Source organism: Phyllobates terribilis, unplaced genomic scaffold (genome assembly GCF_046119375.1).
Source record: "Phyllobates terribilis strain yellow unplaced genomic scaffold, ASM4611937v1 Scaffold_1__5_contigs__length_1240528914, whole genome shotgun sequence".
In the NCBI taxonomy this organism is placed as follows: domain Eukaryota; kingdom Metazoa; phylum Chordata; class Amphibia; order Anura; family Dendrobatidae; genus Phyllobates; species Phyllobates terribilis.
In genome coordinates, this window is record NW_027362761.1 from 1041388568 (window position 1) to 1041407783 (window position 19216).

General features: G+C 41.1%; 1 protein-coding gene across 1 annotated transcript in view; it reads left to right on the forward strand.

Annotated features, from left to right (window-relative positions):
* The first annotated feature begins 2297 nt into the window (after window positions 1–2297).
* Window positions 2298–19216, forward strand: part of DCHS2 (dachsous cadherin-related 2) — a 464316-nt gene continuing 447397 nt past the window's right edge. Inside the window, exon 1 of the mRNA XM_073645211.1 lies at window positions 2298–5394. Coding sequence (XP_073501312.1) covers window positions 2965–5394 — 2430 coding nt within the window. The 5' untranslated portion in view covers window positions 2298–2964. The remainder of the gene's footprint in view (window positions 5395–19216) is intronic.

The following is a 19216-nucleotide window of genomic DNA, read 5'->3' on the forward strand; positions in this document are numbered from 1 at the left end:
TGTTCTCAGAGCGATAAGACGCCAGAGGAGTCCCGCAGCGGCTCTCCTATAGAGGACACGAGCGCTCCTGTGTATGTGAAAGTTGGGAGAGATAGCAATTGGCCAAGCTAGTGTTTGTACAATAACTCTGGTGTATATAGAGGGCTTAATGTTCACAAAAAAATTCTTCTTGGCTTATTTTATAACTTTGGTATTGAAATGTTAACCTGACTATAAGTAGAGTCTTTAAAGTGATAGACGTCAGCAATGCTAATAAAAGCAAATTAGTGCCAGCAAAAATCATTCTGTGATACCACAAATAGTGGCTGACCACGTGGCCCCCACCTAGAAGATGCAGATACAGATGAATGCAATGGTGGAACAGGGAGCCGTCGGCTGTCAGGGTCCTTTTACTGTATGCGAGGGCCATCATATTGTGTGAGGGTATCATACGGTGGGTGGGGGCATTTTTGTTGGCATCATACTCTATGGGAGCCATGAAAGGGTTATCTTAGTGGGTGACTACGATAGGGGCTTCAAATGAGACAGAATTATTGTGTAAATGTAGCAATGCATGTACCACTACCTGTCTTTAAAAGTTAGGCGGTATACCCTTCTGTGACTGCGCATATACACCGTGACACTCCACCTATACCGATGAATATATATATATATATTATTCTTTTTGTGTGGGGGGGGGGCAATTAGGACTTTTGCTATGGGGCCCAATGATTTCTATGTACGCCCCAAAATACAGATGTTCCATATTGGGATCCGATCCATAGACTTGAATAAGCGACTTTCATCCGAGACTCAGAAGAGAATAGTGCAGGCTGCGATTTATTTCACACGGACACTCAGACATCTGAACAGTCCTATTGAATAACATTGGTGCTGTGTGACTTTTACCAGCACTCGTCAGTAATGTACGTTCCTCTGAAGAAACCCTTTTACAGATCCTAAAGCTCCGCTAGCTTTGTTACTTTGCCTCCCAGCTTATCAGACTCTTCAGTGGTAATTGTGCTTAGTTGTATAGCAATTAGTGTTGAGCGAGTATGTTCTGTCCGATTATGCTCGGGCCGAGCTCCGAGTATTTACAGCTGCTCGGTGATATGGTTGAATCGCTCCCGTGTGCATGATTTGCAACTGTTTGACAGTTTTATTACATGTGAGGAATGTCTATTTATTACACATTCCTCACATGTAATAAAGCTGTCAAACAGTTGCAAATCATGCACACGGGAGCGATTCAACCATGTCACCGAGCAGCTGTAAATACTCGGAGCTCGGCCTGAGCATAATCGGCGAAAGGGTTAATGGAACATACTCGCTCAACAATAATAGCAATACATCCATATTGTCTAACAAGCAAATGTGTCATTCAGGAAGCTGGAAAAAGTTGTCAGGCCGTGCTCACATGTTTGTTTTTTATCTCCGTTTTTTTATCCTATTAGGGAGCAGAAAAACACAAATAAAAGGGGATTTGAAAGGGTTTTTCTGTTTCCTAAAAAGACTTATGTTTGCATATGTTCCAACCATTTTTTGGATGGACCAAAAATGTAGTCTGCACAACTTTTTAATCAGTCAGAAAAAAACAGATTGCGTTTTTCTGAACATTAAAGTCTATGGGAAACAAATCAGAATGGATGGTGATCAGCTGTGTCATCGATCCGTTTTTACACAGTGCGCTTGCCCAGAACAATAGGGGTGTTCAGAGACATCTCTAGTAAAACCACATCTGTTCATAATGAAACAAGAGGATGCAAACAGATAAAAAAACAACAAAGTTTCCACTTTTACATTGATCCATTTGTTGGATCCTTTTTAAAAATAGAAACCTTGGTATCCGCTTACTGAACATCCTCTTTTTTTACATATCCGTTTTTTCCTACTGCCTTTCTTTTAAATGGATCCCAAACCGTCATGTGAACAGAACCTATGTGCCTTGCAGTTCCGGCCGTATTGGTTGTTAACCAGTTTTCCCTGGAAAAATGTAAATCAAAAACTTCTGAAATAGTTTTTAACAACTTTCTAGCAGAAGAAAGCTCAGCAACTTGTGATTACATTTTCTCCTTTGGGGGAAATGAGGATCCTATTATTATATATTTGGAGCGTATTTGTCATTTTCATGCATTTCATTAAACAAAAGCAGAAAACACAGACATCCTGCATCTATAGCATGCACAGGGCAGTATGTGATGTGAGGAGCTGTTACTTCTAGGACCCTCTCTCATAGCCATGCATTGCAGGGTGTGCAGGCTGATGAGTGTGCAGTCAGGGCTGTAGTAGTAGTAGTAGTGAGTGATAGATGCTTACTGCAGTGTAATGCTAGGAGAAGGCTTTGCCCTTGCTGGGATCACATGATCAGGAGCAGGCACAGCTCTAGACAGGCAGAGCAGAGGCACACTACACTGTCTGTACTGGGAGGAGGTAGCACTGCAGGGACCAGGCTGCTGCTGCTGCTGCTGCCACACACACTCACTCACACACTTGTTATTCCCATCAACTTTTCCTGCTTCTTTTTCCTCTCTTATCTTTGCTCCAGAGGATTATATGATTTTCCTATTGACAATATCAGCATGCAGTAATACAGAGCATGCACCTGATTCTATGGGAAAGGACAAAAATCCAGCAGAAGAAAACCAGATGTGAGTGGAAATATTGAAGGTTTTTTTTCTTTTTCTTTTTCTCATTGCATAGGACAGATACAGGAGACAGGATACTGCATTTCTTCCAGGAAGGAGGGAGTTATTTTTCTGGATCTCAGCATTATTCTAACACAGTCTGCCAGGTCATCTGGACCTGAAGAACAGTCCTTGATTTTTAAATATGAGCTGCAGACACCAGAGGGGATAGTCTGGATGTTTTATGCCCTTCACTCTGAGGATAAAAGTGTTGTCTCACACTGACTGGCACAGGAGACGTCTATGCATATGCATGGCACTGACAAAGCCTTTTGGAGACTGAGTCTTTTGGATTGAGAGGATGCCACGCAGAAGGTGCAGAGGTGATAAAGGCATGGGATGCTGCTGCTGCCAGTCATTGCCTCTACTGCTGATGCTGCTCTGCATGGGCACTTACTGCAGAGCTCAGGTGCACAATCTCAGCCTGGCAGTGGATGAAGGACTGCCACCAGGAACCTTGGTAGGAGATATCAGGGCTGGACTGCCAGAAGGGAGCCCTGGAGAAGGTTTTTTTCTATCTGAGGAGGATGGAGAGTCACCAGTACTTAGGGACTTTCACATTGACACTGAGACTGGCATTGTCAGGACATTAAGAATTCTGGACAGAGAGAGAAGACAACATTACAGCTTTGTGGCTGCCACTTTACTAGGGGATGTTGTCCAAGTAGAGATCAAGGTGCAAGATGTTAATGACCACTCACCCACCTTTCCTGTGGAATCGCTGAGACTGCAAGTATCTGAGCTGACACCACCTGGCACCACCTTCAGGTTACCTGCAGCCAGAGACCTAGACACTGGGGAATATGGACTCAGGGGTTACACTTTGATTAGAGGTAGCCAAGGAAGTGCCTTCACCCTCAGGTATGGGGAGAGCAGAACTGGTGTGGGTGCAGGGAAGGATTTTTCAGTTTTGGAGAAGGCAGAAAAGAATGCAGGGGTGCAGACTGAAAAGGCTGATATTGAAATACCAACGGTCCAGGAATGGCAAGAACATGATAAGTTTGGGCAGGACAATGTATATGTTCATGTAGACGTCTCAGACTTTATAAATGAGACTAGTGAAGGGTTACAAGCAGAACACAGAGGGACATTGGTAGCAGTGAAGTCTTATAGTGAATTGGGTATAATGGGACAAAGTGGGAAATCAAGTGCTGAAGGACCAGAACATAAAGATGCTGAGCTTGAGTATGCAGAAGGCATGTCTCTGGTTACAGATACCAACCAAGATCATGAATATACATTTGAGGGCCATGGTCCTAATGCACAAGAGGGTTATCTATATGATTGGTATGCAGGGGAGAATAGTGACCGATTAGCCTCACATGGAAAGCTACAATCATATTCTACTTTTCATCCCTTGGATCTCGTATTAGTTCGCTGGTTAGATAGGGAGGAGCTTGACAGGTATCAGCTGGAAGTTGAGGCTTTTGATGGTGGCTATCCACGAAGGACTGGAAGACTTTTAGTAGACATTACGGTGTTGGATGCAAATGACAACCCTCCAACCTTTGACCAGCCAAAATATAAAGGATGGGCTTGGGAAAATGCTCCAGTAGGCACACCAATTTGCACAGTTCATGCAACTGACCCAGATTTAGGTAGCAGTGGGGAGGTGAGGTACATATTACGATCTGATGAAGGCTACTTTTTAATTGAAGAAAGCAGTGGCATTGTAAGGGTTAATCGACCCTTAGACAGAGAGCAGAAGGCTTTTCATCAACTTGTGGTACAAGCTAAAGATGGAGGATCACAACCTGAAGTGTCAAGCGTCCTTGTTTTAATAAAAGTTCTTGATGTTAATGATAACAAGCCCCAAATACAAATTACACTTCTTACTGACAGTGGGCACCCAGAAATATCCGAGGGAGCAAGGGTTGGCGAGTATCTTGCAAGAATTTCTGTATCTGACCCTGATTTAGAGCTTCAGGATGTTCCTTTGGAGACTACTAAAGGTCAGGAAAGAGGGGAACAAGAAGATACTACTCTATACAGCGATGCCCTGGGAGAAAGTGATGGCATATTGAGACAGTCATTATTTAATACAACACCTAACAATAATAAGGAGCAAAGAGAACGATATAGAAACATAATGGGGCAACGGCAAAATGTTGAATTTGGTGCACCACAGCAGGTGTCTCTGAGTTTAGAAGGGTCTGATGGCTCTTTCTCTCTGCGTTCTGTTGCACCTCAAATATATTTTTTGTGTGTTGAAGCACCCCTGGATCGTGAGCATAAGGATTTATATGAGCTAAAATTACTTGCTAAAGATTCCGGCTCTCCTCCTCTACACACACTTAAAACACTACTTGTTGCTGTCACTGATCTGAATGATGAGACCCCTGTTTTTACTCACCCTGAAGGATACCTTGTCACAGTTTCTGAAGCTGCATCTGCTGGTACTGCTGTATTGACCCTTAATGCCCAGGACTTGGACGATATTGGTCCAAATTCTAGGATCACTTATAGCCTTCAAGACAGTGCTTTGTCTTCAGGCTTCATGTTAGACCCACTTACAGGGGTTCTCAGCATTAATAAAACACTTGACTTTGAGACAGAAGCTGAATTGAACTTAGTTGTTGTAGCTACTGACCATGGTATTCCTCCACTGTCTGCCACTTGTCCGGTGACAATAGTAATTGAGGACGTCAATGACAATGAACCAGTTTTCTTGCAACAATTCTATAATGTAACCCTGCAAGAACAATCCGCCATAGGACACTGCTTCCTTCAGGTAAGAATAATGTAGAATAAAGTGTCATGCGACATCCCTGTTTAACGCCTTCCTGTAGAGTTCATTCTGTTTTCAGGTTGATCTTCATGCACTTTTGCACTTTATCATGCCATCTTCTTTAGCTGCCCGCACTTCAATAGGACTACCCCTGGGCCCATAAGCCCAGAGTAAACAGGCAATTCATTGCATACAAGTTATATTCAATCTTTTAATTTGTAGATAAAAAAATGTATCTGTAAGGAAGTATAGAGCTGGAGAAGTTGAACAGAGTAATATATAATTTGGAAGGAAAAGATTTACTGTAACTTGTAATTCATTCCTGCTCAAAATCTGACATGTTATTAGTGACTGACAGTTAGCAAAATGGCATTCACACAAGAAAGGCTGCCAATTATTAAAGTTGTTGCCCGTGATTAAATATTTGTTCTGTTAAGTTAGGCAAAATAATTTTTCAAAGAGAATTATTAAATTATTGCAATCCATACTTGTTATTGCACCTCCTACTGGTGGTCATTGTGGTGCTGACCTTAAGCACAGTCTAGCATGCTGATTCTTATTGATGCACCCATACAATACAAGGAATAACTCCATGGCCCGGGAAAAAGAGGATCTGGATAGTGACACCGAGGCACAGTGGTGACTGTGTGGGATCACAAGCATAGAACACATTAGGTGAACGTTCTGGATTAAAAAAAACACCAGCTAGAACAAGCATGTGACAGCAACATTTAGACACTGGATAATTTTTAAAAAGTAATTCTGATTGAAAAATGTTTATTTTTTGTAATATTGTAATATTAAAGAGAACAAATTAATATTTGTTCAACCAACCCTTTAAATCGCTCCACCCACGGGACTCATAGCGAACATGAATAGGTTTCATGAGTTGTAATGAGACTTTTCCCACAGAACTTGCACCAGCTTTTTATCATTCTCCCTTCATATGTAAGTTGAAAATAAAACTTGGTTAAAGGAACCTGTCATGTAAAAAAAACTGTATTACCCTGCAGATATCGGGTTAATCCACATGTTAATAACGTTATGAAGCCGTGCAGCTGTCGCATTGAAAGCCCGGCTGCCGGGAGGAAATTAACTTTATTCCTCCCAGCAGCCTCCAGCTTTCAGTCATAAAGGCGCGGCCAGCATGGCTTTCGTCACCGCTCAGTACAGAGTGAGCGGTGGCTGAAATCAAACCTGGCACTGACTTACAGCCGGCTCAGCAATGAATCAGTACAGAGCCGACTGTCAATCAGTGTCGGGGAGTAGTTACAGCCGTCATGCACTGTGTACTGAGTGGTGACTGAAGCTGCACCTCCACACCTCTATGACTGAAAGCAGGAGGTTGCCGGGAGAAATAAAGTTAGTTTCTTCCCAGTAGCCGGGCTTTCACTGTGGCTGCTGCATGGCTTCTGACCGCTATTAACCTTGTAGATCATCTTGAACTCATCTGGAGGTTAACAGCGTTTTTTCACATGACAGGTTCCCTTTAAATAGTTAGTAGAATTTGAATGTATTCATTTAAATCCCTGTTCTCTGATGTCTGATGGGGAACTTGTTTCCCAATAATTGGGCAGTGTAAACAGGCTGCTTATCGGCCGGCAAAAAAGGAAAATGCTTGGTTGTACGGTGAAAATATTTTTAAGCTTGCATAAAAATCATCGTTCTCGGTAGCACATTGTTGTGTGAACATAACGTGCTGCCGAAAAGAATGATAGTCTACGCGTAAAGAATGATTTATTGATAATTGTTCAGTGCACATTGTAACTGTAGTCGGCCTGTCTGAACAGACTATTAAACGACCGCCGATTGGCAAACGTGTGGGCAATCAAGTCATTTAATGGCCGCCATCAGCTAGTGTAAGCCCACCGTTAGACTATTTTTATGTTAATTACAGAATAATTTTCCTGTATTATGCATTGATAAGGTGTCTGAAAACGGCATGGGTAAATATGAGAGACTCAGCACCTCTTAGCACAAGTTGAGAGACAATCCCTGCTGTTTCTCCTGCTCTAATCACAGGTAAATCAGCATTAGCACAATGTCTATGCTTATATTTCAGACTGTAGATTTGAAAAGCTGCAGTGACAACATTGGAGCTAAAAGGTCTCACAAATCTCGTTTACAGATTAATATTTCACTTCACTGACAGCTTGGAAAAAAAAATTCTCGGAAAAACATATATCCTGTGAAGTTGTTCTTGTTTGAAGCTATCAATTATGTTGTTAGATGTCGGAGCCTTTTTTTTATTATTACTGTTTGTTTTTTCTCTTAGAATTAGGTTTTTGGCTTTTGAATCCACATTTTTGTTGGGCTTTTGCATTAAAATGTCTTATTTGAGAGGTGATTACTATATCCAATTTACTCACAACAGGAAAATTGTAATTTGTCTAGATTTTTATCAAACGCATTTTATCTAATACTGTAGCTTAAAGGGGTTGTCTCAACATAATAAATGAGTGACACTGCAAAGTGCTTCTAAAAACCAATAACTTAGCAATTTATTTGTTAAAAATCCTCTCCGTTCATTAGAAATGGAAACATTTTAATTCTATAGTTTACTTCTCGTTTCCTAGTTTACCAGCTACTTCTGCAGCGAATATACAATGGCTGGTCGTATCACTGAATTGGGACAGCTTCAGTCACCCTGTGCTTCACTGATGCTGCAGAAGCAAAGAGGCCTCTGCTTGCAGCCAGGGCTGCCATCAGGAATTTCAGGGCCCCATACTGGCCACATTTTTGGACCCCCTTGAGACTCCGCCCACGCTCCACCCGAGCTCCGCCTCTACCCAGCTCCGCCTCCACCCCTTGAACCTTCCACAGTCCCACCGCCCACTCTTGGAAAAACTCCACTTCTGCACCAAATCCTCACCAATCACACATTAACAGTTCCCATCTAACACCAGATCACATACATATCCAGCAGCTTTTGTTTTGGCCAAAAGATTTTTTAAACCGCCACCACGACAAGGTAGACTCTTCTGGCCGGGCCCTACTCTACTCTAACCTATTAAACATTTCTTATAATACCCAATAGTCTTTTTGATATATTTTTCTTTATGGGAATGTGTCACATACATTTTTTAAAAATGATCAATAATACCACATAAAAGGAACAAATACCGTCACACCATGACCAGACCATATATTACCACCTCATAGTGACCGAATAATACCACATACAAGGAACAAATACCGTCACACCATGACCAAACCACATATTACCACCACATAGTGACCAAATACCACATACAAGGAACAAATCCTGCCACACCATAGCCAGACCACATATTACCATCACATAGTGACTGAATACTACAATACTGCTCATTAATAAAAAAACACAATACTAATATTAACATAAATGCCATTATATGAGCTCTGTACATAGTATACAGTGTATGGTGTCAGTGTACAGGTAATACAGGGATCACCAGTGACATTATACACAGAAGCTCTGTATATAGTGTCAGTGTACAGGTAATACAGGGATCACCAGTGACATTTTACACAGGAGCTCTGTATATAGTGTCAGTGTACAGGTAATACAGGGTGTCAGTGTACAGGTAATACAGGGATCATCAGTGACATTATACACTGGAGCCCTGTGTATAGTGTAGTGTATAGTGTACAGGTAACACACCAACTCACCAGTGACGTCTCTAGTTGAAGTCCTTCATCTTCGCTTTTCTCCTTCATCCAGCACAGACCGCTATCACTTCCAGCCAGGACTCTTCTTTGCAGAAAATAACAATTATCTATAGCAGTTTACAGAGCACATTCCATAATTTTATCCCAACTTCTACACTACACCACATGAAGAAAAAAAAGTGACATAGTTCCTCCCTGCACAGTAACAGGACCCCCTCTCACTGAAAACAGTATCCTCAAAAATAAAATACATCCTGCCCCATGTGTCTCATCGTTACCAGCCTGCCCCATATGTCTCATCACCACCCGCCTGCCCCCATGTGTCCCATCATCATCATCCTGCCCCCATGTGTCTCATCATCATCATCCTGCCATGTGTCTCATCATCAGCTTCCTGACCCCATGTGTCTCATCATCATCTTGCCTCCATGTGTCTCATCATCATTATCCTGCCCTCATGTGTCTCATCATCATCATCCTGCCCCCATGTGTCTCATCATCCTGCCCCATGTGTCTCATTATCATGCTGCCCCATGTGACCCCTCACCATGCTGCCCCCATGTGTCTCATCATCATGCTGCCCCCATGTCTCCACTTTACAAAAAAGTAAAATAAAAGAAATTCTCCTTACCTTGCCGCCGCTCCAGCGACGACTCTCCTTCTCATCTGAGGCGCAGGTGCCAGCCAGTCACAGGTCGGCAGTAACGTCATACACTGGCGACGTGCGCGCTGGGGTCAGGCAGCTGCCAGCTTGTGATTGGCTTGCGGCTGTTAAGTATTGCCGTGCGGGAGCTTCCTGCACGGTAATAGATTTAAAGTGAACCTCCGTCCGAGGATGCAAGTTCAGATTGCCGGGGGCTCGGTGAGGAGTGGAGGGGCCCCATCCGGGCCCCTCTGCTCACCGGGCCCCATTCACCAGTAAGGGCAGTAATGCCCTGATGGCGGCCCTGCTTACAGCATCAGCAAGCGCCAACTTTGGGTCAGTGGTGTAACCATGCCACTTGTCTAAATTGTCAATAAATTAGGAGATCCCCGCCCCTTAGGAACAGTAGGGCAAGGGAGTAGTGCAATCCTGAATAATGATCTTGAGACAAACCATTTAACTAGCACATGCTATTGTAGAAGTTGGGATTACCACCTTTTTTGGATTGTGAACCAAAATAACTGGTTGTAAAATTTTAAGAACCACAATAGAACTTCAGTTTTCCAGGAAACAGTTCCACATCCTGCTTTAAGCTGTGTATTCAGCCCCATTCCGAGATACAGTACCTTACATAACCCATGGACATGAGTGGTGCTGTCTATAAAAAAAGCTGTCCCTTACGTCTAATCCTAGTCAGACCCATTAAAATAATATTAAACTTTTAAAAAAATTTTATACGCCTTAGCCCATAAACATCCTGTAGATTGGTGAGTATTGAGTCCTGAGACCACCACCAATAACTCAAAAAAACTAAAGTTCCAACTCCTGCATGAGCATTAACGCATTTCCATAGACTTTCTATTGAGCTTATATACTGCTATATGTGCACTTATGTAGAGGCTTAGCTTTTCTGCATAGCCTATTGATTGGCCTATTAGGGTCTCAGGACCCAGACCCCAACTGATTTATATTAATATTTAAAAGGTAACAATACATATAAAAAAATAGTTACATTTTAGTTGCAATGTAATAATGCGTGCTTCAATGTCCTACAATATAGTAGGCAGAGCAAAATGCTGCTGGGATTTCTGCGATTACTACGAGTATATTGAGCTTCTAAAAGCTTGCCCGTTATTGAGCTTGGAGCTGTTTTCTAAGTATAGGGCACATTCACTTACCACAGTTGTAACGTGGCGCGGTGTGGTATCCGCGGGCGAGGCATGTTCCTGAGTTACATGAAAATGGAGATCCTGGCTGGATGTGTGCATTTGTGCTGAAAGGGCATTACGCTCAAGCAGGCCACGTGTAACCGATGTTTCACATCTCATTGAACTGTGACCAGATGTTTCACAGTACAATGAGGGAGACCACCATTCTAAAATAAACTGTTTACTAAACGGCAACCTAGTCAGGGTTATGTACAAGGGATAGTGGGGACAAAGTCTTTAGGACGTTGCAATATGAAGCATTTTCCACGCAGTATCCTTCCTCAGTAGTATACTCCAGGGCTATTTGTGTCTGCTGTTTCTCCCTACTTCGCCACAACCCAGTTTTATTGCTACCGTCTAGATCAACAAGTCTCCTTCACTTGTTCAGCGGTTCTATGTCCTATTTCTTCTACTACTGGCGCCCTGGAACATCCTCTCAAGATTCTTCACTAGTCCCCCGTACTCAGCCCTGTTTAGGCCCTTTACCTCACAGTTTTACAAGCCCAAGGTCTCGTGACTAGGTGTCCTCTCCCAAGACCTGTCTCCGGAGAGCTACTCTGTCTTTCTTAGTTACTTATCTTCAGGATCTTGCTATCCCTCCTGGTCGGTCACCTCTCACTTATGGTCACCCTCATCACCCTACCCAGCCTGTTTAGACAGGCCACTAATCAGGAAATGAACATTCCTAGGAACGCTCATTCCCAATTATTGGCAAATGCAATTGCACCATTTGTTGTATGTGCAAACATTAATGGAGTTTTCTCATAAACAAAAGATCTTTGAATAATAATAAGTTCCACAATTGGATGTCTTTAAGTAAAATGTCCCTGTGCTGAGATAATCTTATAAATGTTCCCCTGTGTAATGGCTGTGTTTGACCGTGTACAGAACACGATCTGATCATACCACAGCTCCTGGGCAGGGGATGAAGCAAAAGAGTATAGAGACATTACAGCATAGGGTTGCAGCTGATTCTTTGTTTGAAGTAAAACATTGTTTAAAAACAGACAGTGAAATGTTTTACCTCACAGAAAGAATCAGCTGTGATCCCCTGCTGTAATGCCTGTATACTCTTTTGCTCCCTCCCCTGCCCAGGAGATGTGGTATGATCAGACCATGTTCCTGCACGGTCAGACACAGCTATTACACAGTACACAGCAGGGGCACATTTATAAGATTATCTCAGCACAGGAACATTTTATTTAAACACATCCAATTGTGTAACTTATTATTATTCCAACATCTATTGTTCAAAATCAACTTTTGTTCATGGGAAAACCCCTTTTAGTATTTTCTGCATTTTTGTTGCATTTTTTCACAGTCTTGTCATATAAACTGAAGGATTTCCTAGTACCAGCAAAGTGAATGAGATTCCTCATTGCAGATTCCATGTTGCTTAATTTTTCCTTGCAGATTTGAAGCCGTTTCACATCTGCAGCATGTCAATTCCATCAGCGTTTTTCATCTATTCTAATCAATAGGGAAAAACGCATAAAAAATGGATGAAAAAAAAACCTGTAAAAAACACATTGCGCATATTTTATTCTGCATTTTTCTTGACAACACCTGTATTTATAGCAGAAATGTCTGCAGCAAATACTTACAAGTGCATCTCCCAAAATTAGAATATCACCAAAAACTTACTTTATTTCAGTTCTTCAATACAAAAAGTGAAACTCATTACAAACAGAGTGATCTATTTCAAGTGTTTATTTCTGTTAATGTTGATGATTATGGCTTACAGACAATGAAAACACAAAAGTCGTTATCTCAGTAAATTAAAATAAAAAAAAACCCTGCAAAGCCTTCCTAAGCATTTAAAAAGGTCCCTTAGTCTGTTTCAGTAGGCTCCACAATCATGGGGAAGACTGCTGACTTGACAGATGTCCAGAAGGCAGTCATTGACACACTCCACAAGGTCCTAGACTTCCAATTTTAATTTGGAAATTAAGGTCCCAACGTCTGGAGGAAGAGTGGAGAGGCACACAATCCAAGATGCTTGAGGTCTAGTGTGAAGTTTCCATAATCAGTGATGGTTTGGGGGGCCATGTCATCTGCTGGTGTAGGTCCACTGTGTTTTATCAAGACCAAAGTCAGCGCTGCCGTCTACCAGGAAATTTTAGAGCACTTCATGCTTCCTTCTGCCGACAATCTTTTTGGAGATGGAAATTTATTTTCCAGCAGGACTTGGCCCCTGTCCACACTGCCAAAAGTACCAATACCTGGTTTACAAACAACAGTATCACTGTGATTGATTGGCCAGCAAACTCACCTGACCTTAACCCCATAGAGAATCTATGGGGTATTGTCAAGAGGAAGATGAGAGACACCAGACCGAACAATGCAGACAAGCTGAAGGCTGCTATCAAAGCAATCTGGCTTCCATAATACCTCAGCAGTGCCACAGGCTGATCGCCTCCATGCCACGCCGCATTGATGCAGTAATTGATGCAAAAGGAGCCCTGACCATGTATTGAGTGCATTTACTGAACATACATTTCAGTGGGCCAACATTTTGGATTTTAAAAACATTTTTCAAGCTGTTGTTATAAAGTATTCTAATTTACTGAGATAATGACTTTTGTGTTTTCATTGGCTGTAAGCCACAATCATCAACATTAACAGAAATAAACACTTGAAATAGATCACTCTGTTTGTAATGACTCTATATAATATATGAGTTTCACTTTTTGTACTGAAGAACTGAAATAAATAAACATTTTGATGATATTCTAATTTAGTGAGATGCACCTGTAAGTGCATCTTCTGAACTGCTTGGCTTTCATCTGCCTCCACCCTTCTCAGGCCCTATCAAGCCAGAGCTGTCAATCAAAGTAGCGAGAGATGGAAGGGGGAGATAGAGGAAAAACAAGCAGGTTGGATGATGTACTTAAATGTTTGGCAATGCCATGATGCACCGAACTTGGTTTGAACAGTCATTCTGTACTGACAGAGTTCCTTTAACATGTGCACATACTCTAGACTTTTCCTAGGCATGGATCAATACCAGTAGATTGTGCCTTAATATTTCTTGGGTCATAGCAAAGTATTTACGTGTTTTCTAAGTATTTACAGTTTAATCATATGCAATATATGTATACATATATATATATATATATATATATATATATATATATACAGTGCCTACAAGTAGTATTCAACCCCCTGCAGATTTAGCTGGTTGACACATGCGGAACTAACTTGGCATTGTGACATTTGTACTGTAGATCAGCCTGGAAGTGGGAAATGCACTGCAGCAAATTTTTTTTTTTTTTTTTTATTAAAAACGTTAAAAGTTAATTCAGAGTGTCATTTATTATTCAACCCCTCAAACCACAAGAATTCTGTTTGGTCCACCTAAAGTATTAAGAAGTAGTTCAGGCACCAAGAATAATGAGCTTCACATGTGTGGATTAAAGATCTCTTTTGCCAGCCTTTTCTGACTATTTAAGACCCTCCCCAAACTTGTGAACAGCACTCAGACATGGTCAACATGGGAAAGACAAAGGAGCATTCCAAGGCCATCAGAGACAAGATCGTGGAGGGTCACAAGGCTGGCAAGGGGTACAAAACCCTTTCCAAGGAGTTGGGCCTACCTGTCTCCACTGTTGGGAGCATCATCCGTAAGTGGAAGGCTTATGGAACTACTGTTAGCCTTCCACGGCCTGGACAGCCTTTGAAAGTGTCCTCCCGTGCCGAGGCCAGGCTTGTCCGAAGAGTCAAGGCTAACCCAAGGACAACAAGGAAGGAGCTCCGGGAAGATCTCATGGCAGTGGGGACATTGGTTTCATTCAATACCATAAGTAACGTACTCCACCGCAATGGTCTCCGTTACAGACGAGCCTGTATGGTACCTTTACTTTCAAAGCGTCATGTCAAGGCTCGTCTACAGTTTGCTCATGATCACTTGGAGGACTCTGAGACAGACTGGTTCAAGGTTCTATGGTCTGATGAGACCAAGATCGAGATCTTTGGTGCCAACCACACACGTGACGTTTGGAGACTGGATGGCACTGCTTACGACCCCAAGAATACCATCCCTACAGTCAAGCATGGTGGTGGCAGCATCATGCTGTAGGGCTGTTTCTCAGCCAAGGGGCCTGGCCATCTGGTCCGCATCCATGGGAAGATGGATAGCACGGCCTACCTGGAGATTTTGGCCAAGAACCTCCGCTCCTCCATCAAGGATCTTAAGATGGGTCGTAATTTCATCTTCCAACAAGACAACGACCCAAAGCACACAGCCAAGAAAACCAAGGCCTGGTTCAAGAGGGAAAAAGTCAAGGTGTTGGAGTGGCCTAGTCAGTCTCCTGACCTTAACCCAATTGAAAACTTGTGGAAGGAGCTCAAGAATAAAGTCCACATGAGACACCCAAAGAACCTAGATAACTTGGAGAAGATCTGCATGGAGGAGTGGGCCAAGATAACTCCACAGACCTGTGCCGGCCTGATCAGGTCTTATAAAAGACGATTATTAGCTGTAATTGCAAACAAGGGTTATTCCACAAAATATTAAACATAGGGGTTGTATAATAATTGACCCACACTTTTATGTTTAAAATTTAATAAAATTCAACTGAGCAACATAACTTTTTGGTTTGTAAGATTTATGCTTCTGTTCATAAAACCTACTCTCGTTTGCAGTTTGAAGGCTCTAACTTATTTGCATCTTATCAAACCAGCTAAATCTGCAGGGGGTTGAATACTACTTGTAGGCACTGTATATATATATGTGCATATAGAGAGAGAGAGAGAGACATATGACAGTACACTGCCTATAACTATGGGTTTCTAAGCAATTTTAGAAGCGGTTAAGTTTTTTTTATGACACCTGTTGGTAATTTTCTTACGACAGTCCCGTATCTATCCGAAGCCAGCTACTCAGAATAACTTCATTGTCATTTCTGGAGACTATACATGGCTCAATTTTCAACCCAAACATCTCGTTTTGTCCACCTCACTAAAGAGATCATTAGATATCAAAACAGTGGTTAAAACCACATGCAATTCTATTTATTAAAAGTTTTAGAACTGTTCTTTATCCTGACCTCTCAATCAATATGTTAAAACCATAAAAGATATCAAATGTCACCGTCTAAAGGGAATAGCAGATTCTCCCTTCCATGTGCGCTGTAGTTTTGACCTTCTGTTCAGTTCTGTGGCATATGGCAAAGTGTTAGAGACAGAGCATCTGGATGTCTTCTGACTCTTAATTGCAGAAAGCTTTTTATTTTTACTTTATTTCTTTTAACAATTGTAAAGAACGTTTTACATGTGTTTCTAATGTTTATGGATTTTCCCTCATACGTGTCAAACATTTCAATTTTAAAATATTTTTTTTATAATTAAATTACTTTCCCAATCAATTATCATGTAATACTATGCAATGCATTAATTAATTGATTAAAATGCATTTTACAGAATTTAGAGTGATACATAAAAGAAAAGAAAAATAGGACTCGCACACCTTAAACTATAAATTAATGCACAGCTGCACAAATACGCTATGTGGCCAATATACAAAAATATACATACATGATGTGTCAGCACACTCCGATTAATGAATACATGAACTCCAATATTGCTGCTTACGTTAAAAACGTAAGCTACTTGGCGTTTTTTGATCAAAGAAAGCAAAAGCCATCCAACCACGACAAGGTGACTGTTTAATTTGGAATGTTCTACTATGAGGCTGGTTTGGCACATGGAGAGGTAGGACATTTGATGATTAGGGACCATCCATATTAAAAGGTCACCTTGACGTGGTTGGATGGCTTTTGCGCTCTTTGATCAGAAAGCGCTAATTAAATTACGTTTTTAAAGTTTGCAGCAATATCGGAGCTCATGTATTCATTAGTCATGTATGTAAGAATTCTGAGTGATATGAAAAAAGTTACTAGTTTCTGTCCTTATTTTATTCTTCTGCTGATTATCCTTTTTCTTTTTTTTAACATCCGCCATATGGTTCTAGAGATAGAGGCTTTTTTGTATATTGCTATGCTCTTCAACAACAGGGCGTGGCTTACAATGTAATAATGCCTAAAGACACACTTCCAGAGAATCTTGTAAGCCATGCCCACTTGTAAAAAGCATAAGATTTTGCATATTTCTGGAACCACATGGCAGGAATTAAATTGGAGCAAAAACTGGCCAGTTTTTGACCTGTAGAAAGGTTCTTTTTAAACAGGGTATATTATGGTGACACGTTGGCTTTAATGATAAGCATGGTGAATACATGTACATTGTTTTTGCAATGCACAGCCTGTAGCGTTCACTCTTATCTGTGCTCCCTCTTTTTTGTATCTCTTCCTACTGTCTACGGTCTGCCAAGATTCTGGACAGTTAGGAAATAACACGTTAAAATAATTTGCTAAATTAGTTTAAGATTTTCCACTTTAAATTGAATTGTATGTTCATATTTTGGCCAAATTTTACAATTGGCTTATAGTTATGATCTACATTAAAAGTTGAGTAAATACATTGTTTTAGTTAATTTTCAGCAGTCCTGAGATACAACATATTTTACGGCCAAGAGCTGCATTCATAACTCTATTGGTTATTGGAAACAGTCAATCAGTTTGTCAGGAGATATGGTCCGTATAGCTCAGCTGATCTCCTGTAATAAAATGTAGGAATGGATGGATGTTCCCTGAATTGAGCTACAGAACGGTGTAAATGCAATTTCTAGTCGAAGACGTTGAGCTAGAAGGGAGATTTGAGCTCTGAAGTATGCAGAATTATAAATGTACCTCTAAAATACAGTCTGTCTCCAAAGGTATCCCCAAAATTATGTTATTTTGCTAAAATTAAAGTTGAATACCCGCTTGCTCCTTAAGCTAATTGGGTCTCTCCAGTCAAAGAGGTGAAGACAGAGTCAAGTCACGCTGTGCAAGCCTTTATTCCGCCCTATATGGCTTAATCGACATCCCAGAGGACAAGACTTAAAGTTATGATCCCTGTCCTCAGAGACATCAAGCTTGCCATATACAGTGGGAATAAAGTGTTGACAGTTTGACATGACTGCAGTGTCTCCACCTCCTTGACTGGATAAGTCTAATTAGCATATGTAGGAAAATTTAAATTTAATCTCGTTTTTACCAAAAATGACACATTGATTGGGATTACAAGAACACCTTTGGAGACTTCAGTAACTATTAAATAGTGGTGCTGCTTTCAGGGAGAAAGGCCTTCCAACAGATCCCCTTTATCCAGTAGGTGCGGTTGTTACTTGTGTATCTTGCTTACGATATGTTCTCTTTGCCTGCGCCATTTAATGTCAGTATTGTATCATAAGGCAATGAACGGGCATTATGTCTGTTTTATAATATCATGTTGCATGGATATATTTAATCATTGCTTTATTCATAGTGGTCATTTCTTTCAAAATTACACTGGTTTTAAGGTGCTCATACACATTAGGGAAATGACGGCCTAACCCACCAGTGCCAGATGTTCAGGGGCAAACGGATTGGGCATGTTGGATATCAACATGCCTTATTCTTTGTTCCTGCATGAGATAAGCCTTTTTCAGAGGCGCCTGACAGCTGCTTATTTCCTTCTTCCAACTTAAAATAATTGTATGCTGAGCATACATATATTTATGGGGATATTAGGTGGGAGCTGTCAGTTGAACGAGCAATTGGCCAACTAGTATCCAAATGTGTGGGCAGTTTTACACTGATAACGCATTAAGCAAGAAAGTCATTTTCTACATGACAGACAGATGCAGACACAGACCGATATCCTTGGGTGGATTTGGGGAATATAATAATAATGATTGTAGTGAGAAGAAACTACCGTATATTTTATGCCTTCCAACAAATGTTGTGTGTGATATTAAGTACTAGAATATTTCAGAGTTTTGATGAGACATTGAGAATTAAGGACATAAGGTTTTGCCCTAAAAAAAAAAGATGAGTTTGTGATCCATCGCACAGTGATGTATTTGTTGTGGTTGCTCCCTGACAAGGCCATTTTGCAGTGTGGCGCTCTCTTGAAACAAGCGGTCATCCTCTAGTGCCTTATTCTTAACCTGATACTGTGTTTATATTACGAGTAATGTCAGAAAGCAAGGAGCGTGAACAATTGTAAATCCTTTTCCACTTAGATGCTGTCAGTATTAAATTCTGATGTCCTGTGATAACTCTTAACCAGGGAATGTCCCTCAGCAGAACAACTGGTCTCAAGGTGCATCTCCTTTGATCAAACAATTTATGCATTCTTTTATGAAACCCATGTAATGTGAAACATTCCCTTTTTAGAAATAAATTGTGTAATCAGCACAAGACTATCTGATCATATGTCCACCTTCGTTATAGGTTTA